This window comes from Dipteris shenzhenensis, chromosome 15 (genome assembly GCF_047967505.1).
Source record: "Dipteris shenzhenensis isolate YYH24624 ecotype China chromosome 15, Dip_SZ_1.0, whole genome shotgun sequence".
Taxonomy (NCBI): Eukaryota; Viridiplantae; Streptophyta; class Polypodiopsida; order Gleicheniales; family Dipteridaceae; genus Dipteris; species Dipteris shenzhenensis.
In genome coordinates this window covers 6,640,118-6,663,200 of record NC_141610.1, presented here as the reverse complement: position 1 = coordinate 6,663,200, position 23,083 = coordinate 6,640,118, and the positions used below count along the sequence as shown (strand labels likewise).

The 23,083-nt window shown below is 40.8% G+C and overlaps 1 protein-coding gene and 1 pseudogene across 1 annotated transcript; both read left to right on the top strand.

Annotated features, from left to right (window-relative positions):
- The first annotated feature begins 4,088 nt into the window (after nt 1-4,088).
- On the top strand, nt 4,089-5,091 carry LOC147893274 (uncharacterized; annotated as a pseudogene).
- A 12,128-nt stretch (nt 5,092-17,219) lies between these two features.
- Nucleotides 17,220-21,834, top strand: LOC147893273 (pentatricopeptide repeat-containing protein At3g09040, mitochondrial-like). The gene is made up of 2 exons (XM_087386272.1): nt 17,220-17,413; nt 17,449-21,834. The coding sequence occupies exon 2, from the start codon at nt 17,778-17,780 to the stop codon at nt 20,700-20,702; it is 2,925 nt and encodes a 974-aa protein (XP_087242398.1). The 5' UTR covers nt 17,220-17,413; nt 17,449-17,777; the 3' UTR covers nt 20,703-21,834.
- The last annotated feature ends 1,249 nt before the right edge of the window (nt 21,835-23,083 follow it).

Here is a 23,083-nt window from a genome sequence, read left to right as displayed (position 1 = left end):
AGCTGATCGAGTTTGTAAATTCAGCATACACCATAGCATATCATAGGCTTGCCGCTCCACCAGCCTATTGTCTCTCTTGCAAGGCAAGCCTTTATCGATAATAATGGAAGAAGATTCGACCATCCAATTCCCTACTGAATGCCTAGAAGGTCACCAAGCCTCAGAAGGAAAGTTGTTCGAATTCAAAGGCTTTGATAGATGTATAGAGCACCTTTTGAATTGGGTAAGTGACACCATGTTATTTTTCTCCCTTCATCTAGTGTTGGCTCTTTCCCATGGCTTTTGTAGAAAGAGCAGGGTATATTATGCACGGTTCCGAGGCTTTTTGTCACCTACAAATATATCGGTGTTGTTGTTTGTAGTTTAAGTGTAGCTTAGAACCTCGAGTCGTATTCTGGTGAGAGACGTAGGCTTAAGTGTGGTAAGCAAACATAGTGCATGCATGTGTGAAAGAGACATGCATCATCATGGTTGGGGTAATGAAGGCTTTTACCTTCATTGGGGGTTGAAGGGTTTAGGAGGAGTTTAAGGGTTAGAGGGAGGTTCATGGTTTAGAAGGAGGTTCCAAGGTTCAGAGAGAGGTTTCAAAGTCTAGAAGAGGTTCAAGGGTTAGAAAGAGGATCCAAGGTTCAGGGTGGAGAGCTCGTCTCCCTCGTAGATCATGGAGGTTAAGGGTTGAGGAACTAAGGAGCATAGGAGTAGGAGAGGAAGAAGATGTAAGAGCATGGGGTAATGGAGAGAGAGAGAAGAAAGGAGGAGGAAGGAGGAGGAGGAGGGAGGAGGAGAAGAAGGGAGGAGGGAGGAGGGGGAGGAGGAGCAAGGAGGAGGAGGAGGAGGGGGGAGGAGGAGAGGGAGAGGATGGGTTGCAAGGTTGGAGGAGAGGGGAGGAGGAGTTGCAAGGTTAGGACATGCTTTTGGACGTGGAGTGCAAGGAAGCATGGACACTTGAGAGAATTGCTTGGAATACCAAAGTAGAGCTCAACACAATTCCCCAAAGAGTCTGCGCTTCATTCCACTATGGGGTATTTATACAAGTTGGAGAGCTCTCTCTGCATGTAGGAATTGTAAGACATTCTCTCTCTACATGTAGAACTTGCATATAGAAGTTGCATGTAGGAGTTGCAAGTTGCATGTAGGAGTTGCATGTTGCATGTAGGAGTTGCATGTAGAACTTGCGTGTTGCATGTTGCATGTAGAACATGTATGTAGGAATCGTATGTAGGACTTGCATGTAGAACATCCATGTAGGAGTTGCAAGTAGAACTTGCATGTAGAACATGCATGTAGGAGTTGCAAGTAGAACTTGCATGTTGAGGATTCCTAAGAGAGATTATTCCTAAGGTGGATGCATGATAAGGTGGTACAAAAAGTGGTGTCCGGGACATTGCTATGTTGGTGCTTTTAATCGTGCTCTGCAGTGTATAATGTCGGAACATTAAAAAATTTAGCCCATAACTGAATTCAGCTCCACGTCTTCTTGTAACAACCCTATAATGCAAATTTGTAATAAACGACCTCCACGTCGTGTCTCTACCCCCCACGACCTCCTCTTTGTCTCTATCACTCTTTCTCTGACTCTCTCATTCTCCCTCCCTACATCGCTCAGTTTGTTTGTCTTTCACCCTATGCAAGAGGAAGGTGCTTTGATCTGTGTGTGTGTGTGTGTGTGTGTGTGTGTGTGTGTGTGTGTGCGTGTGTGTGTGTGTATGTGTGTATCAATTTTGGTGAGTTTGTTGCTGGTCTTGTGTCCAACCTGCCCATCAAATCTCTGATATCAATTCAAATAGTTCTAATAAATTCCTTCCACAATACAAAATTAGCTTCAGGCGTTTAGCTTGCAAGTTGCTGCATATAGGCAATGTCTTTAATAACGTTTCTGAGCAAAGTAAGTTGCTACTTCAAGCAGACTGGAACAAAAACACCATGGGGTCATTCCTGTTAAGCAAATTGACTTTCAATTTCTTTGTTCACGGATTCTATATAGCTTCCCTTCTTAGTATGGTTTAATATGCTTGGAATTTCTACCGATGCATATCAAATTGGCTCAATACCAGAAGTTTCTAAGCATAAAGTGAGTTTATGCTTGGTGTTTAGACTAGCAGGTTCCTTGAATGATAATCAAAAAATTTAACGTCATTCATGGAGGTAAATAGATGCTACAAATTGATCATCAAGATAGATCAAGAACTCTGAATGTTGGTCTATTTACGTTTGTGGAAAACACATTATTGTTTATGTCGATTTGCAATTTTGGTAATGCTCTCTACTCGGCCAGCTATCTGAAATCAAGAAACATGGTTGTGGGTTAAGTTCCTGTTAGGTGTCTCTTAATTGATGCTCTTAAGCAACTGTAGCCTACACACTCTCTCTCTCATGCTCTTCAGTTGTTTTATTTCTTTGTAAACACATCGTTATATGATCTGTTCAGTGATCCTCTTGCTCAGTTGTTGTTGTGTTGGACTGTTCAGACATAATTTCTTTAACATGGAGGGCATGCAGAACCATGTCTTGAATTTGCTTTCAAGAAGCCACAATGATTTGTCCAGATGCTCCATCCCTACATCCTCAATGTGCACCCATTGTGCTTGAGACCAGCGCACAGTTATAAGGGAATATGAAGCAAGAATAAAAGGGAACAATGCAACAAAGCAAGGCTTCAAGAGTCCAATCTCATTATTGATGAAAGAAACAAGAAAAAATTTTATCATGACATGGCATGTTTTTTGCTCAACAAATAGCTGGAATGGACAGTGGAGCAAAGAGAGACATATTGGATAGATTACATGCACATCCTGCCTAAGAGTAGCTCAACTACAAGAAACAAGAGATGAATCTAGTGTTTAGGTAGCTCTCCTATGTGGTGTTTTGCAATACCCTCAAAATAGTGAAGCAACCAAAGTCATCAGATGAACTATTTTTCAAAAGGCCTAGTTTGATTATGTTAGTGAACAATGGGACTGCTCACATTGGGATTGCTCCCAATCTAAACATTTCAGCAACTTCAAGAGTTTTAAACATTCATAGGAGGAATTTTTATGCAGCCAAATCTAGATTCCTTCTAAAGGAGGATGAAAATCCAATAAGAAGGATGTATGCTGCAAATGGATAGGGAGAAAGTCTTATCTAAAACACCCGATTCATCTTCTTGATATTCCCTAGGTGAGTGTTGTATCAAGATCCTTATCATCTTGATCCACCCGGCTAATGACATAGTGCTTGATAGTGCTGATTAGTGCTTCAAGTACTACTTGTTTATTGCAATATTGTAGTTCCTATTATTGCTTAATCGTGGTTATTAGTGCTTGTTAGTACTTGCTAATGCCACATATAAGTTGGTGGTGCTTGGTAGTGCTTGTTTGTGATACATATTTCATGTTACTTCCACTTACTATCACATAGTGCTTGTTAGTGCCTGTTAGTTCAATAACATGCTAATTAGTACCTGTTAATACTTGTTGGTGCTAATTAGTGCTTGTTAGTTCCTATTAGTTCAGTAACCTGCTAATTAGTATCTGTTAATACTTGTTGGTGCTAATTAGTACTTGTTAATACTTGTTAGTGCCTTGTTAGTTCAATAAACTACTAATTAGTACCTGTTAGTGGTTGTTAGTGCATGTTAGTTCAGTAACCTGCTAATTAGTACTATTTAATAACATGCTAATTCGTGCTTGTTAGTTTAATGCTATAGTATTGCTTTTTTTTTCCTGTTAGTGCCTGATAATGCATGTTAGTGCCTGCTAGTGTTGCTTGTTATTGCCCCACTTAGTGCTTGTTAGTTCCTCTAGTTCAGTAACCTACTAATTAATACCTATTAGTGCCTACTAATACTTGTTGATGCCTGATCATAATCTGATCACTTTTGTAGATAAAATTCCTGATCACATTAGATGTTTTCATGTGCAGGTTGAGTTATTTATAGAGTTCAAGAAAAAATATCCAAACATCACAATGCAACAATGCTCATTTGAATGATGAAAACCCTTTTTTGTCTATAAATTGAAGGAGATATATACATGTTGATGCATTTAACATGTCCAAATTCTTGAAAGACTCCATCAATATCATGCGTCATCCCAACAACAGTCTGCATGGAGCGCATTGTTATTGCAATTGTGAAATATGTGCAAGGGACAATACTGGAGCTATTTGTAAAGCTTATAACCATACATACACGTACTAGTTGTGGGCCAAAACAATTTCTAGCCTGCCCACAAGAGAAGGCTGACTCTACCCACCATTTTTCTGTTAACGTTTTTGAGGATCTAGACGAAACTGTTGGAAAATAGGGGGAGAAAAAAAGAAGAAAGGTGCTCACATTCAAGAAAATGACCTGCAATGCCTTGTTGCGGATGTCTCAGGATTGCATGAAGAAGTTCATTAAGCACAACTTCATATACAAGTGACAAGCTGAACAATGTAAAGAGTGTCTGCAAAGGTTTTCTAAAGATGTTGTTGTGTCTATGGTGGATTTTGTAGAAAATTACACCTTTAAGGAACAAAATGAGATACAATCTATGCATTGGCACTCAAGCCAAGTCACTATTCTTGTTCAAATAACCCTTGTTACGGATGTCTCAGGATTGCATGAAGAAGTTCATTAAGCACAAATTCATATACAAGTGGCAAGCTGAACAATTTAAAGAGTGTTTGCAACGGTTTCCTAAAGATGTTGTGTCTGTGGTGGATTTTGCAGAAAATTACACCTTTAAGGAACAAAATGAGATACAATCTATGCACTGGCACTCAGACCAAGTCACTATTCTTGTTCAAATAACATATGTTTAAACAAGAGGTGAGGTTCAAAAAACCATCCATTTCTACACATCTAATGACAAGGTGCATGATACTCTATTTGTCCATCATTGTTTTATGCTACATCACAATTGGTTGGTAGGACAAGATTTAGCACTAAAGCAACATTGGTTTTGGTCAGATTCTGCAACTTCCCAATTTAAAGCGAGACGGCCTTTTTTCTTTGTTGCAAGGCATTCTTCCTTAACTAACCTAAAGATGACATGGAATTTCTTTGGCTCTGGGCATGGAAAGGGTGAGAATGATGGAGCAGGGGCTGTTGTGAAAAGAGGGCCTTGATACACGAGTAATTGAAGGAAAATTCAAAGAAGCTTACTTGTGCTACTGATGTGGCGAGTTTTTTGCATTCAAATCTCTCAAATAAAGCTCAAGCCTCCTATCCATCAAAAGAAAGGAATATAAGAAGGTTGTTCTGGGAGGTGAAGGTAGGAGAAGTGGATAGATCAATAGCATGGGACTGTGCTCCTATTCCCCTAGTGCAATCGATGCACTCGGTCTCTAGATTCGTAGAGCACAAATGCAAAGAGCTCATAACGCAAAAGTTGTCATGCTATTCTTGTGCTTGCATTTCAGGTTCTTGGAATAGATGTTGCAACAAAGTGTATGTGACAGGTTGGGAATATCAACTTATTGTCCCTAGAGAGGACATGGAAGCTGAAGCAAACCCTTGTGATGATCTTGCATATGAAGGACATCATGATACACTGAGTGATGCTCTCTATGTTGGAGACAATTTTGCAGTCAATGCAGAGGCAGAAAATGATGAGGGTGCAAAATTCTATGTCCTACGGTGCACTGCCAAGAAGGAGCTTGCGAATCAAAATTTGAAGGATGGATGGGGAAACATCATTTCATCTTGTGGTTTTGTAGTGAAGGGGTTGTACTATGGAAAGAAGGCAGATAACTATTACTACCTTCTTGATAATGAACCCAAGGCTTTTTTGTATTCTCACCTTGTCAGAGCTATAAAGTTTCCCATGGTGGAACTTGTGGATGGTGACAAGCTATTCTTCATGTCGAATGAGGTGCATGAATCCATATACAGCCATCTGAGATGTAAACATCATAGTTCTAACGTCTTCTCATACTTTCATGAATGATTGGGAACATCACTTTATTGTCCCTGCAATAGTGTGCATTGCTATACTTTGAATGGCTACCATCCTTTCATTCCATGTATATAGTGATTGGCTTGTATGAGTGGTTCGAGCTGGTAGTTGGTGCTGCTACTACATAGTGCTACTAAAAAGTGGTGTATATAGTGCTTCTAGTCTTGCCCAGTGATGCTACTAATTAGTGATGCTACAAATTGCCCTTGCTATACTAACTAGTAATGCTACTGCCACTAATTACTGCTGCAAGTGCTTGTTGTTTGTGCTACTAGTGCTATTACAAATTGGTAATGCTACTAAGGAGTGCTACTACTGCCACTAATTAGTGCTGTAGCTGCTAGTTGTTTGTGTTGTTGCAAGTGGTTGGTGCTGATGCAGTGCCAGTAAGTGCTGCTCATAGTGGTACTCATTGCTCACTATGGTTAGTGTCTTCCATCACATTGCAAAAAGGATTTTAATGCTATGTACCTCCCAAGGAAATTCTATTAATTTTAAGCACATTACATTATAAAAACATGAAGCAAGAGTTGAAATAAGAACACTATGAATGAGTCTTTATTTTAATTGGAAAAGGAATCCAATTAGTCTTCCATTTCCAAAAAGGCAACGTACATGCAAAAATGAATGATTTTTATAAAGGTTATTAATGATGTACAAAAAAGGTTGGTATCCCACTACATGTATATGCTTCCATCTTCAATACTCTTTCCAATAGTCATTGCTTATCATATACTCCATAATGTCAATGGACGACTCATCATGGAAGAGGTCATGCTCAAAATGTGCCATGTAGGACTGGTGATCCTCAATTTGCAGCCACACAAACAGCCATGCTGCAACGTTGTCCATCAAATAGGAGCACATTTCTTTATCACTTTACATCTCAAACTTTGGAAGCATTCTCCAAGTTCCAACTAGGTTTCTACAAATCTTGTACAAGGAGTCATCCAAAATAATACTATTGGCTACCGACAAGTAAGTGAAGTTGTTCCAGATGGTCTGCAAGTCCTTGAATATAATGAGCTTCGGACTCAACAATCTTCCTTAAAAATCCATCATGAATCCAACATTGTGACAATCTTCCTGCACAAGGACTATTATCTTTTGAAACGGTTCGAGAAAGCATGTACTTAGGATGTTGGTTACTTTTGTTCTTCTAGATGTGCTCCAAATAAAAACGTTGAACCATGACAAATAGAATTCCAAGAAGCCAGCAACATCTTTACAAATAAACACGGTCCGTCCCATGCACCCACCACTGCTTTCCATCAAGTGTGCATAGGATGGGGGTACATCACCATGATACGACTCAACGACCTTCACTAGTAGGCCATTCAAATCTAAGATTACAACTCTTCTTTCTTGAGGGAGAGGCATGCTACCATTATCGATGAAATCGCTGGAGGTGGAGGTAGGGACAAGAGTTGCGGGTGATCCATCAAAGGGATGTCTACAGTTCCCAAAGACTTTGGCTTCAGTCTTTCCAATATGTCCAGACACCTCTTGTGAATCCAATCCCATTTTTTTAATTCCCTCCTCTATTGCCTCTTCTGCCTCCTAGTGATACGTTTTTGGCATGCTTTGCTTTCATGGTAGTTACTGATGTGGATAGCCAACTGCAAGCCTGCTTCCCTTTTTGCCACATACATCGAATCTTGGACCACATTGTCTGGCTGAAATACATATGGATAGATAAACATGACAAGTTTAAGTACAAGATTCCAATAGTCAATCACATTTTAAATACAATTTTCAGAAACGGCATATCTAGACAGAAATTAAATATAGGTTTAAGTCTAGAATTCAAAATAGATTTTAAATACAAATGATAAATAAATATTAAGAACACATGTTGAAATACCTATTTTAACTATTCTGGAATCATTCAAACCTAGGCATTTTAGTTTAAAGGACACTTGAACAACTCAAATGATCCACATTGACATTGATGGTGAGCTAGTTCAAATCTTACTACATACAAGACAAGCTCAATGACAAGCTTAATGAGACAAATAAATCCACTGTAGTGTGCTAACACTCTTAATTGAAAGCACAAAATAACTTGATGCCATGTAAAGCAGAGACGGAATTTCAATTGTGTAACCACAAAATCATACAACTCCCAGTGATGGAATCACAAAATGCTTCAAATTGATAAACTTTGCATAGATCCATACAAGTCTCAAAATACTGAGTTTTTGTCAAAGCTCTTGATACTAAGCTAGAATCAACCAACTAGAAAGTAGGCAACTGAGCATGCCCATTAACAGATACAATGTAAGCTATAAGTCTTCACTACCCATAGGGCCATCTTGGGCTACAACTTCTTGCAGGCTCTGGGCTTTAAGTGTGGACCGTGTGAGGGAGTTGTTTTTGCTTTTGGACCAGCAACGCTACCTCGTGGAGGCATCGGTGTGCTCTTCCTTTCTACTGGGACATTTGCAGGCTTGGCACCAGAGCGTGCAGCAATTGCAAGACTTTTTTCCTTTTGCTCCCTGCTAGCAGCTCTTCCTGGTTTGTGGGGTTCTTCTGCACCTTGAGACATGTTAAGGCATAGACTGTAAATTTTAGGCACATGTTCATCTTTAAACATTTTTGGCATTTTTTTATACTAATATTTTTAATGTACTATAAACATACTACATTGCCAGCTCTCTCCTTGAGGATAAAACCACCTGCCACAAGCTTTTCACCCTATTCTTTGGTAATTTGTGTACCAGGGATGTTTTTATCGAAGCTATGCTTATATATTAATATAAAATCTTGGCGAAAGTTTTCAAGATCATTTTTTAAGTTTCACAATATTAGTAGAATGTAGTAATTTTAATATATATTCTTTGGAATTTTGAAGGAGAAAATTTAAATCCTGGCGAAACTTTAATTTTTTTGCATAAAAGTTACAAATTCTGGCAAATGTTTCAAAGATTTATTTTATTAGGGTATACAAACTTTCAACGCCAATATAAAAGTTTAGCTTCTTAATGAAACTATCCTGAAAAAATCATCCATGTTGTGTACCCTCATCCACAATCAAAATCCTTGGAAGCTCTGGAACACGTGTGATATTGCGATCAGGATGCCAAGTGTGAGTGATGTCATCATTGCAAAACCACATCATTTGTGCCTTTTGACCTCCAAAACCTGGATGTCTTCTCTTTGAATAGAATGAGGGAGATACACCTCCTGTGGAAGAACTTTGAATGTGATGATTACACTTCACCTTTCCTTCTGTCCAACCAAGGCATTTTATTCTTGAGTTCTTAGGAGTTCTGCATATGGCCGAAAGAGTCTTGTGCACATGTTCCTCATGTATGTACATTTGAGATTGCGACATTGTTTGCTGTTGTGCACTTTGTCCAATTTTACTTCCTTTGCCCATAGGGCCAAAACCAAATCTCAACTTCATTGGTCGGCCTTTTTGCTTTCTCTCTTTATTTTCCATGACAAATCCTAGTCGATGCGAGATGTTCTTCTCAATGTCAACATTGTCATTGCAATGCCTCTTTCTTTGCACTGTCTCTCTATCTCCTTGATTTTTGTTGGTGTCTTCATACATGGGAATCCCAACAACTAAATTGTGGACAACATGAATCACTTGTGGTGGAGTTGGTGTGTTCCTATCCTTGGCCCTATTTATTAATGTTTCCAAGCTTGGTCCATCTCCCACATGCTTACGAGTCAAGTATGCATGTTGCTTTGCACTTTGCAACAAGGCATTTTCCATATCTGTCACACATGCATCATACAAGTTGATCTTTGACTTGCAGCCTTCCCCTGCAAGCCAACTACCATGCATACTTTCAGCCAAATTTGTTCTTGGAGTGTAAGCCTCCTCAGTTGGACTTTTTTGCACCTGCACACAGAGGAAGGAGATTGATTATTACCAAGTCCAATTGTTATTTATTGATGTTCACCATGTCTAATACTTACTGAGGCCATTAGATTTCCCCTATGAGCTATTCGGACCTCCCACCAACAAAACCAGCTATCCAAGGCTATAATATCCTTTTCTTCTTTGGATGCACAACTTGCTTGCCACCAATTCCTTGTCTTATGACTTTCAATGATAGTGTCTCCCTTTGTCTTGGACGTTCTCCACTTCTCACACATGGAAACATGCTCATCGCGTCCCAAATCCTTCTTGATGTGTTTCCTAGTGTGCTGTTGCAAGCTTTGAGCCCAATGAAATTTACATGACCTTTCTCAGTCAACCATTCTATTTTTGGGTCCCCCATTGTAAATAGCTCTCACGGCTCTCCAATTTTCTTGTGCTTCATCTACCATGAACCCCTAGAAATTCGCATTTTCAAAATCTGCATCATCGCATTGTATTGTTCATGTCCCATAAAAGAACTTGGCGTCTTTCATCTCGCATGTTGCAATAGTCATAAACTCTTGCACACTATGAAAGACATGGGAAAATAAAATATGTTGCTTAGTGGAAGTGGCCTTCACCCTTATTACAGATATAGATATATTGAAAAAATACTTTAACAGAAGGTCTCTAATAGGAGGTCTAAGCAGAGGGCTATCAATTCTATAGTTCAGCATCTGTATACTGGGATTTGTTAGTCTAACTCGCTAGGATGTTTATACAATTCTCCCGATTCACAGTGCAAATTAAGAAATAGTAAAGCTAATTTGTTGCTGCATGACATTTGACAAGCCAACAGCTATGCTAAAAAGGATTCGAAAAGGCAAGACACAAAAGCTTCATCACCAACCAAGCTCTTCTATGAAGTCTTTATCTAATAGTGTCCTATCTTTGCAGCTCATTTTCATGCATGCGCAAGTTGAACATGCATTTGTATTGATGGATTCTCTTTCTCTCATCGTTATAGAGACCCTCACCATTAGTTTTGCAATGGAGGGCTCCGAGCTTGTTTAAAAGAAACAACAGTCCTACATTTCGAAGCTTCACAATGGATGCTACAAATAAGTAAGAAGCTCATTTTTACAGAAAGAATAATCCTACGTTTGGAAGCTTCACAATCGATGGCTACTTCTGGATAAGCAAGGAGCTTATTTCAAAAAAAGAACAGTCCTGGAGATATGTCATCTCACCTGGTCCACCTACTCATGCAAGAAGGATGTCGTTGGGTTTTGTTTGCAGGTCGCTCTAGCTCACGATCAGCAATAAAAGAAGCAGACTTCAAAAGAAGGAAGAAGAAGAGTAGGAAGAAAGCTTTGCATGTGCTGCACAGGGGTTGGTTCATGAAAAACTTTTGTTTGGTCTACAAGTGTGTGTGAGAGAGGGAATCTACACTCAGTGTAGTCCATGTTACCAAAAACATAACAATCTATTACACTGAGTTAGTTGGTAAAGGCATTCACTCATCCATGATTCAGTTACACGCTTTTTAAAAAAATTGTTCACGCCTCTACTTGTTGCTAAAATATTACTATTGGGGCACCACTATTTAGCACATGCAAGTGTACCACCTTACCATGCATCCACCCCCTAGCCTTATGCAAGTATAAGCGGAGCTTTGCCACTACACACACATTTTGTACTACCTAAGTCCATGTTGGCCGGATCCATTTTATTACCCGTCTTCGGGTTATGGCTTATTGTGATCACGTAGCTAGGATGCCATGCGTGAAATCCAGTGGTTGTGGAACTTGTGTCATGCCAGTCGATCTTGCTATAAAGCCTTGGAACCATACAATTTTTGGAATGGACATGGATGTGATATTGTACCTCTCATGAGAGAATTCTTGACAAATGGGCATACATGCTGCTATTTTTATAATGATACTTTGATTGTGGGTAGTGTTGTCAAGCCCCTTGTGTAGGTTGCTAGTGCCAAGTGGATTAGATCTTGTTGATTAGGATGGTAATGAGTATACTATTTATCCTCTCAAACACCCATATGATTCATGTATATATGCACTCATGTGATATTTCATAAATAATAGAATCAATAAATACCATTTTATATGATATTTATTGGAATATGAAGTACAAATTCTACTATTATTTATGTAGAAGTCACTTGCCATGCTTAAGGATGAATAGAATTCAGTAGCTTCTTCTGTGAAATTCAATTATAATACACATTGTTTAAGAAGAACATTCTACTACTTGAATCATTATGCCGAATTGTGGCTATTTCTTCATTCTAATTGTTGGATACATGTGATGGGTTAAGTCAAATGTCATATGTTGATTTTTCTTGCTCGATTTTCATTGATCACTTCATGAGGCTTGCTTGATTTTCATCGCTTAGACTATTGACTACCTTGTTGCTCGCATAGTACGAGGGTCGACAAATGTAGGAATTCCTAGGCCGCTAGCTACGACTCCAGCGAGCGGATCCTCAGGACAAGGACAAAAGGGTACAACAAGAGTACAACTTGGTCAATGACCTCCCAAGTGATGAAACGGTCACAATTGTCCTCCACCTAGGAGCCCAAGCTATTCCGACAACCCCCACTGCACCTCAGGTGTCGGCCTCATCAATGGCCCATCCTCAAGAGACCACTTCCTTCGTCACCGGCACTTCCTCCTCTCCATGGGCAAGCCTCATAGAGGCTCTACAATTTTGCAGCACACTCCACTATCGGGCACCAAGTGGCTACAACCACATGACAGCCAAACAACTCTCTCGTGCTGACTAGATGGAGCAGAATTTATTCAAAGCAATGGCATAGCTCCCTTAGATGGCACAGACAATTCTCCAATGGAGGCAAGAATAGGCCTCATAACTCTTAGCAACCCTCCTCAAGGCACAGCTCTCCGCGTGCGATAGCCACACCATGATGGTCGCTACCCAAGCCACAGGGCAAACGGCCCTAAACAGAGCAGAGGAGTACCAAACAAAGGCTGAAGAGCTAGAGAAACTCTCTTATATGGTTAATACAAGTGCTATTTCCAATAGTAGGGAGAGATGGAAAGGATAGCAATATGCCTTGGCACCTTACGGGACCAAGAGCTGTTTAATGTAAAGAAAGGGAGAGTGCTAAAAGGAAAAGGAATGGCCCTCCCTTCAAAAGGTGACATGTATAAAAGACCAAATGGTTGACTTTGGTCTTCATTGTTATATTCACAAGTTTGGAATACAAGCTCCCTCTTCTCTTCAAGAGTGTCTTTGGGTGTTCTCTTGTTTTCTTTGTGGTGTCTTTGTGTTTGACACTTCATCCCCCTTCACTCTCCTCTTCCCTTCTCCTTCTCCCTCCCTTCTCTCCTCTCTTCTCCCTTCTCCCCCTTCCCTCTTTCTCAAATGGAAACACACTGCGACAATCTGGAAGTCTCTTGCGTGACACAAGTGGACGGCTCGTGCTTGCATTGCTCTCACAAGGAGTAGCTTAGAGTGGAGGCTCGATCAGCATTCCTTCAACATCCCCATGACACGTGAGTCACCGTCGAGACAACACACATACAATCCCTGATGACCTTATTGAGAGCAGTGCTCTGTCCTCACCTTTTAATCTTCTCTCATGCTTGGTATCTTCTTTCTTCTGACCAACTATCACACTTGTATTATGAACCATCTTAATAGATACTCTTCTACAACAATCTGAAAAGTTTTCAATCAACATGCGATTGATGAAGACATGCTCCAATCATGATTATAACAAAAAAAGCATGGTTCTTAACAAAAAAAGCATGATTTAAAAAAATCCATAAGTATATTCTATACACATTCACATAAAACTTCAAGAGACTACCACAATGGCATAATCGTTGCCATTTTGAATTTTATAAAAATATGTGTCGGGTGGAAAGAGCAGACAACACCATTAAGGAAGTCTCAGACTACACTAAGGACATATATGTTGCCATTTTGAATTATTTATACAAATATGTTTAGAGATGCAATCACGACACTTTTCAAAATAAAGTGAGGACACATCTGTTGCCATTTTAAATTCTTTATAATAATAAGTTTAAAAATGCAATCTTGATGCTTTTTGTACCTCACTGAATCCAAAGATCTGATAGAGCAATGGCGCCATGATTACATTCTAAAGACACGCTCACATTAAATTTTAAGAGACTACCACACCGATGCTTTCCTACCCCACCCAACCATGTCGGTTGAAAGAGCAGCCATAGCATTACGGAAGCCTCAAAATAATCTGAGGGCATATCTCTTATCACGGTAAATTCTTCATAATAATAAGTTTAGAGATGCATTCATGAGTCACGATGCTTTTTGTACCTCATTGAATCTAAGATCTGATAGAACAATGGCACCATGATTACATTCTAAAGACACGCTCACATCATATTTTGAGAGCCTACCACAACGATGCTTTCTTGCACTACCCAATCACATTTGTTGGAAAGAGCAGCCACACCATTATGGAAGCCTCGGAGTACACTAAGGACATATACGTTGCCATTTTAAATTTTTTATAATGTTAAAGTTTAGAGATACAATCACCATGCTTTTTTTACCATACCAAATCCAAAGATTTGATAAAGCAATGGTGCCATGATTACATTCTAAAGACATGCTCACATCAAATTTTAAGAGACTACCACAACATAACCCAAATAGTGTGGGCTTGCCTTACTAGAATAGGTCAGCTAACCATGGTATTTTTAGATTTATTTATAGTTTTTTCACTCTATATTCCCCACCCCCTCTCCCCCTCATTTTGCTTCAAATTCCCCCTCTTATTTCTTTATATTCATTATTCATCCACCTACTTCTAATTTCCCCCTATAGTCCTAAATATATTTTTAAGCTTATGCTTGTACTTTAATTTCGCTCCCTCCTCACCCTTATTTTTATGCAAATTCCCCCTCTTTTTTCTTTATATAACTTCTCTACCTATTTCCTCATAAGCTATCTATTTCCCTTACTTTCCCAAACAAAACCCCCCCGCCCACTATTTCTCTACTCTTCAAACTATTTCCTTCCAATCTCTTCCCCTGCCTTTTCTTTCTAACTACTTAAAAAAAAGCCCCTTCTTAACTTTGTTCACCTCGTTCTCCCCTTTATAAATCCCCATTTAATTTTTTCTGTTTATTAATTCCTCCAAGTAATTTTTCTTACCCTCCATTTTCTTGTTGTTTGTAATTAATTTTTTTTACCCTATACAGTTTCACACCTAACCACTCAACCTAACCTTTTACCTAATACACTCTACCTAATCCACACTTGAATAAACCCATCTTTTACACTTAAGTATTTACATCGTGCTAGTTAAGTTTATGGCAAATTTTTTAATTTATTGTGACCCCGATAACAAGGGAGGAGTGTTTATTACACCCGTCTTTCCAACTTAAGGTAACCTAGTTCTTATCATGTTTTCTTGTTGGTTGGTGGCAGGTATGCAAATTCTCCTCTTCAATAAAAGAGATGCTTGTTAGGACATCACCAGCTTTAATTTTTTGCTTTTTTTTTTTTTGCTAAAACATTTTTGGCACTTCTTATAAAAAAACTCTTACATACTTTTTATACAATTTCGTAGGTGCTTTACCTACATACTCAAACACTTCCTTAATTATATAATGTGCTCTTTCTACCCTTTTCCCTGACTCTTTTGTCTTTTAACTATGCAAAAGGGGTTGTTGTCTTGTCTACCACACACATGTCCTTTCCCTTGCAACTCTGGACGGTTGCACATAGTTCACTTTAGTCGTCAAGGCTTTTCAGCCTCTTGACTCCTTCAATTAATTTGTATTTTCCTAATTTTACACAAAATTCTTGTTACTAATTCCTTTTCTTATCTTTGCAGAAATACTCTTGGGATACTACACTTCAGTCCAAGTCACTCAATACTCCTCTCCCAACTCCCTCTCCCGTGACTCAAGTGATACTCTCATGTTTCCAAATACCCGAGTTCTTTTCATTTATTAGAACGCACGATCTCGAGGCTCTTTCAAAAAACATTATTGGCACTTCTTATAAAAAACTCTTACATACTTTTTATACAATTTCGTAGGTGCTTTACCTACATACTAAAACACTTCCTTAATTCTATAATGTTCTCTTTCTACCCTTTTCCTTGACTCTTTTGTGTTTTAACGATGCAAAAGGGGTTGTTGTCTTGTCTGCCACACACACACACACGCACACACACACACACACACACAATGCAAGCATGCATGCACACACAAACATAATAAGCATACATAACTACTATATTTAAAGACACATTTCTATTTTGATATGAACATTTAATAACACATAAGGCATCTCACCTAGCCATAGAAGCTACTAGTTCTGACTAATGAGTTTTTCCTTAGCTAGGAGCCCATGGTGTGGCTAACAATTTTTTTGTAAAAGTGATAGGTGGTATTTGGACCAAATGCATTTTAGTAAAAAAGAAAGTGATGTGGCATTTTGTCGGAAAAAATGTCACAATTCACAAGTCATGTCACCCAATTTTTTTGCCCAAACCTCTTATTTGCATGTTTTCCTCGAAATATGGGCAATATATAGTGTAAATTGTGTATAATTAAGGGCTAGCAAGCCCATGCAAGTGTAGCCAAACGATGCATGGCTTGATGAGAGTTCAAATTGATGCTAGAGTAGGGATAAGTTTTTTACAAAAAAGTGCAAAGGAGGTACTTGGCAATACAAGCATAGCAGTTCAAGTTGAACATCTAGGGAAAGGTCATGGGGGAACTTTCATGGGAGGAAGGTTGCCAAGAAAGCGATGATATTTTCCATTATAAAGGGTAGCGTTGAGATGAAAGGAGGAGGAAACAAGTAAAAAAAGGATGTGTGACGCTCTTTTATGCAAAATGGGATTATGAAAGTGCATACATATCTATTTTATTAGTTGTATCTATCTACTTCATGCAAGATAGGATTATGAAAGTGCACATGCATCTATTTTGAAGCACTTGGATGAGGTGACATGTAAAACATTTTTCATCGCAATGTAGGCATGAACGTTTTGTCCCTTTTAGGGGCCTTAAGGACATTTTGGAACTCAAAGTGTGTCTTGGAGGTATGCATGGATTTATTAAATGGGGCTCCACTTACACATAGTCCCCTTTCCTGTTAATGGGCTCCGTTGACATATCCTCTTCTACCCTCCCTTCATGTCTCTTTCCCCTTTCCTTATTAAGTGCTCTTTTGAAAAAATTGGAACTTATAGCATCGGGTTAGAACGGCTTTGCCATCTTGTTATGATGTTGATCACGAGGATGCCGGGGCATTTGGGAAGTGAATGGGAAGCTTGGACAACGTCAAGTTAGGTTTTGCTTAGGGTAGCTTTAGGTAAGGTTAGGGCAAAGAGTTCAACCCATGTCTCTTTCACTCCCACTATTACGAATACAAACTTTACATCTGTGGCCATACTAGCTACGATACATAAGATGATGCTTAAGAGATTCTGTACATCCTAGCAAGTAGGCGTTGGCGGTCATCATCCCCAAGGCTTGCTAGGATGTACAGAGTCTCTTTAGTATGGCCTCTTTTATCTCCTTCCTCATCCTCCTCACACGAGTTTTGTTGCTTGACACAGCTTTAGACCCAGATTCGCACCATTTACAGCGTGTAGTACTAGTCGTTCGCATACAGGTATTCCAGAACTTGCAGAGCGGACTACTTCACAGTTTTGGGACAACCGAGAGGTGAAAGTAATTGTGCGACTCGTATGACCGAACGATTTGCACAGGTAACGCGTATTGGCTGTTCCGATGAACTTGCTGTTGAACTTTAATAAAAAAGAACCCAATGGCTCCTGATTACAAGCATTGAACTACCAAGGAGCTTCGGATACACAGCTGCTACAGGGTGGAAGATATGTGCAAGAAAAACGGAATCCGCAAGACAAGGGATTGCACTGGGCCAAAGCGTCCAGTAGTAGGAGTCCAGCTTTAAGTTTGAAGTACAGGAAAATGCATTTAAAGCACCAGAACTTCCATATAGCACTGCTTTGGAGATGCATAGACTAGAGGAGGCACTGAATTCTTTGGAACGGACACCCCAGCTGCCTTCTGTTGAAAACTTTATATGCATCTTGCAGAAGTGCAGGAGAAGTAAAAACTTCCCGTATACTAAGCGTTTGCATGTCTACATTTGCAAAAGTGGACTAGAAGCCCATAAATCTCTCGGAAATTACCTTGTCCCACTTTTGGTGGAATCTGGTAGCATCTGCGATGCTCAACAGGTTTTTAACAGGTTGGTTGATCGGAATGAGCATTCTTGGACTTCTCTAATCATGGGTTGTATTGAAGGTGGCGTATCACGCCATGCCTTCAACTTATACGAGAAAATGCTAGACGACTCTGTTAATCCTAGTAAGTACACATTTGTGGCCATACTGAAGGCTTGTGCTAAGCTGAAAAATGTGGAAAGAGGACGAGAAATACATGTTGAGATTGCCAGATGGAAATTGGAAAGAGAACCCTTTGTTGGCAGCACCTTGCTCGACATGTATGCCAAATGTGGCTTGCTTGCGAAAGCACGGGAATCGTTTGACAACCTGCCAGTTCGAGATGTAGTCTCCTGGACTGCACTGATTGTAGGATATGCTGAACATGGGTTTGGTGAGGAAGCACTGAACTGTTTTGAACAGATGCAACTTGAGGGCTTCTCTCCGGATGCTGTTACGTTTGTTTGCATCTTGAAAGCCTGTGGCAGCACCGGAGCCATAAACAAGGGCCGCAAAATACATGTGCAGATTGTGAGGCAGGAGTTGACAAGAGATCTTTTTGTCGGCAACACTTTGGTTGACATGTATGCCAAATGTGGATCGCTTGCAGAAGCGCGGGAAGTATTTGATAAGCTGCCGGTTCGAGACGTAGTCTCATGGAATACACTGATAACAAGATATGCTGATGGTGGGCTTGGTGAAGAAGCACTGAACTGTTACAAACATATGCAACAGGATGGCATCCCTCCAAATGCCGCCACATTTGTTTGTAGCTTGAAAGCTTGTGGCAGCATAGGTGCCATGGACAAGGGCCGAGAAATACATGCTGAGATTGTGAGAAAGGAATGGGATGTAGATCCTTGTGTTGGCAACACCCTTGTCGATATGTATGCCAAATGTGGCTCACCTGTGAAAGCACGGGAAGCGTTTAACAAGTTGGCAGCTCGTGATGTAGTCTCATGGACTGCTCTAATTGTAGGATATGCCGAACATGGGTTTGGTGAGGAAGCACTGAACTGTTTTGAACAGATGCAATTGGAGGGCATCTCTCCTGATACTGTAACATTCGTTTGCGGCTTGAAAGCTTGTGGCATTATAGGAGCCATAGACAAGGGTGGAGAAATACATGCTGAGATTGCCAGACAGGAATTGGAAAGAGATCTTTTTGTTGGCAACACCTTGGTTGACATGTACGCTAAATGTGGCATGCTTGTAAAAGCACAGGAAGTGTTTGACAAGTTGGCAGTTCGAGATGTTGTCTCATGGAATGCACTAATTGCAGGCTATGCTGAATGCGGGGTTGGTGAGGAAGCGCTGAACTGTTTTGAAAAGATGCAGCTTGAGGCAATCTCTCCCAATGCTGCCACATTTATTTGCAGCTTGAAAGCTTGTACCAGTATAGGAGCTTTAGAGAAGGGCCAAGAAATACACGCTGAGATTGACAGGCTGGAATTGGCAAGTGATCCTCATGTTGGCAACACCTTAGTCGACATGTATGCCAAATGTGGGTTGCTTTCAAAAGCGAGGGAAGTGTTTGACAATCTTGCAGCTCAAGATGTGGTCTCGTGGAATGCACTAACTGCAGGATATGCCGAATATGGGCTTGGTGAGGAAGCACTGAACTGTTTTGAACAGATGCAACTGGAGGGCATCTCTCCGAATGTCATCACATTTGTTTGCACCTTGAAAGCTTGTGGCAGCATAGCAGCCATATTAAAGGGCCAAGAGATACATGCAGAGATTGCCAGGCAGGAATTGGAAAGAGACCCTGTTGTTGGCAACACTTTGGTCGACATGTATGCCAAATGTGGCTCTCTTGCAAAAGCTCGGGAAGTATTTTACAAGCTGTCGATTCGAGATGTAGTCTCGTGGAATGCACTGATTGCAGGGTATACTGAAGGTGGCCTTGGTGAGGAAGCACTGAAGTGTTCCAAACAGATGCAACTCGAGGGTGTGTTTCCGAGTGCTATCACATTTGTTTGCAGCTTTAAGGCTTGTGGCAGCATAGGAGCCATAGACAAGGGACAAGAACCACACGCTGAGATTACCAGACAGGAATTGGTTAAAGATTCTTATGTTGGCAACACTTTGGTTGACATGTATGTTAAATGTGGCTCTCTTGCAAAAGCAAGGCAATTGTTTGACATGATGCCGGTTCGAGATGTAGTCTCGTGGACTGCGCTTATTGCTGGATATGCCCAGCTAGGAGAGAGTAAAAATGTATTTTATATGCTCCAGAGGATGAGAGGAGAAGGTTTAAAGCCAAATGGGGTCACATTTGTTAGTGTTCTGACTGTATGCAGTCATGTGGGCTTAGTTGATAAGGGTCAGAAGTACTTTGAGGCGATGAGCAAAGACTATGGTGTCATTCCATGCATCGAGCATTACACTTGCATGATTGATCTTCTTGGACGTGCAGGCCAATTAGATGAGGCGATCGCAATGGTGGAGAAAATGCCTTTCCAACCTACACTTGTGGTGTGGCTTACTGTGTTGGGGGCTTGTCAAAAGTGGGGTAACATGGAGCTGGGAAGACGGGCATTTGAACATGCAGTGCGATTGGATGAACAGGATGCTGCAGCTTATGTCCTGATGTCCAACATCTATGCTGGCGTTGACATGCAGGAGGAAGAGGAAGAGGAATATTCTGCCCTCCCTGCAAGTACTTTTAGGACCAAGCAAATACAGATTAATATTCTAGAAACAAATTGATTGGAGCTTTGCATGTTCCCACACCTGCTGGTGGCCTTGATGCTAGAGGGTTGTTTATATGTTCCCAACTGCGAATACATATATTCAGCAGTTGCTTTAACGGTAGAGCATCAGGGGTGGGTAGGGGCATCCTCCAACAGAAAGGATCATTTGAATTGTTGCCATGTTCAGAGGTGACTGATAAGATCATGGGTATTTGGCTGGTGACATTCTCGTGATCATATGGAAGGTAATCATCTTCTGCGTTCAAGTTGTTGGTTGCTTCCCCTTGGGGTTTTGGGTTGCTTCCTCTGTAGGACTATTGTTGGAAAGGTCACCTCCCCATTTGTAAGCCCCCATATGAGGAGAGCATGGGGGGGTGAACCTGGGTCCTGAAGGATGGCCACATGGGCAGCAAGATGGCTGCCATGGGGGCAGAGATCAGAGAAAGAAAGAACCTGGAGGAGCCATGGTAGCTGCAACAAATGGGCGGAAACTTGGCTATGGAGGTCTAGCTTGGATCTGGCTTGTCATAGGCTGGAGCAGCACCAAATGGTGGAGAATACCCAGGAGAAATGTGTCTCAAAGGCGAGCCACGTGGCATTGCTTGTGGGCAGGTATATGATCTGCAACAGAGCTTGCGAGTGGTGCAGCAGAGATGGCAGGTGGACAGCAGAGGAGAAGGCCTGACTAGACAGGTTGGTTGGGCTGGATACAGCCAGCCAACCAGGCCTGGTTGGATACAGCCAGCCAACCAGGCCTGGTTGAAGGGCCAAAACCTGCAAGAAGAAATGGGGCAGTCAGCCCCAGTTTTGGAGCCCTTAAAAGGGCTTATTTCGCAGCAGACTGGTCGGCCTGTTTGGGTCGGCAAGAATGATGCTGCTGGTCGGTTTTTGCAACCCTTGAAGGGCCTATAAAAGGAGGGCCTCCAGCTCTCACTTGGAGCAGCAATTCAGGGAGCAGGAGCAGCAGAACAGGCACCTGTGGGCCTCTATCCAGGAGGATTCAAGTGGGCTGTAGAGCTGTAGACCTAGCTGAGACTGCTGCCCACCTAGGCTGGTGCAAAGACAGCAAGATGGAAGGGATCTAGACGAAAAGTCTACTTATGCTCGAGGTGGAGCACACGGGCTCGAGTCTAGAGATAGCTGGTAGATAGGAGAAGTACTTGTGGTAAGATCAGAGGACCACACCATTGGTGGGACTTTGGATCTCTCTCTTTTGTATTTTGTCCATAGGTTTGGACGGAAACATATTACTTTGGTGTCTTCTATATCTGGCTGGTTCATTGTCTATTGATGAGTGTGCACATCCATCCTATGCACATAAGTTTAAGAAGTTTGTGATTTCACACCCCACACCACACACCACACCGTGTGAGCTCGTGGGCTATTCTATCAGTCTTCTGCTGTGCGTACCCTCTGTTGGTCGATTTCTAACAACTATGTCCTGCACTGCATAATCAAGTCCCATTTGTGTTGAATGGTTGTATTGAGCGCATCAAGTGATAGCAGGTTGATGATGCTAGAGTGAGGGAACCATGATTACCAATTGGCTGCATGAGAGATTCTATCATCTGCTATACGTTGAATTCAGTGTGCCAATGCAAGGATAAAGGCCTCGTTGTCATTCAAAGTGGATGATGTGGATTGTCATGTAAAGTGGGTGGTGTGGTAGCATCCTGCTAAATTTGCCCATTATGGTTTTGGTCTTGCCAGCAACCCATAACATTTACTTCATTTCTTCCGTGATCTTTGGACTCCTTGGAATTGGCGCACAATTCGATTTTTGAGGGCATGTTAACATTCACAACGAATCTTTCGTGTGGAACTAGGTGCATGTTCAAGAAGACTTGGATAGTTTGTACTCTTATCATGAAAGTTATTTTATTGACTTGCATGCAAGTCCTGTCTCACCCATGTTTGTAGCTAGATGACTTGTCTCACCCATGTTTGTAGCTACAAGTCCTGTCTCACCCATGTTTGTAGCCACAAGTATTTATCAAGTATTATCCCATCTTTACATCCCTGATTTGTAAATCGTTGTGCTGTAGGTCCTCACAAGGAACTTGTTTCTTCTTTAGCACCTTGAAAGTATTCAAATTTTACCTTTGAATGCATTTTGCTTGCTTCAAGGATGGATAACTGTTCTCAAACACATAAGTGAATCTCCATTGCATGCATAATTCAAAAAACTATGATGGATTTGGAGGCAGTATCCCAAAGTGCTTTGCATCTTTTGTGGAAAGAAGAAACCTGAAACCTCCAATTGAAGGCTGTGTAAACTTTGTGTAAATTGCCATTAAACTATTGCACCTTTTTATTGTTATTCCCAAAACAACTCCAACTAAAGTAAAATTAGGCTTTGATAGTGATCCATTCCATTGCTCTCCATGTTCCTTGAAA

Coding starts and splice junctions, on each gene's coding strand:
- LOC147893273 (XM_087386272.1), top strand. CDS start 17,778: ATGCATAGACTAGAGGAGGCACTGAATTCTTTGGAACGGACACCCCAG.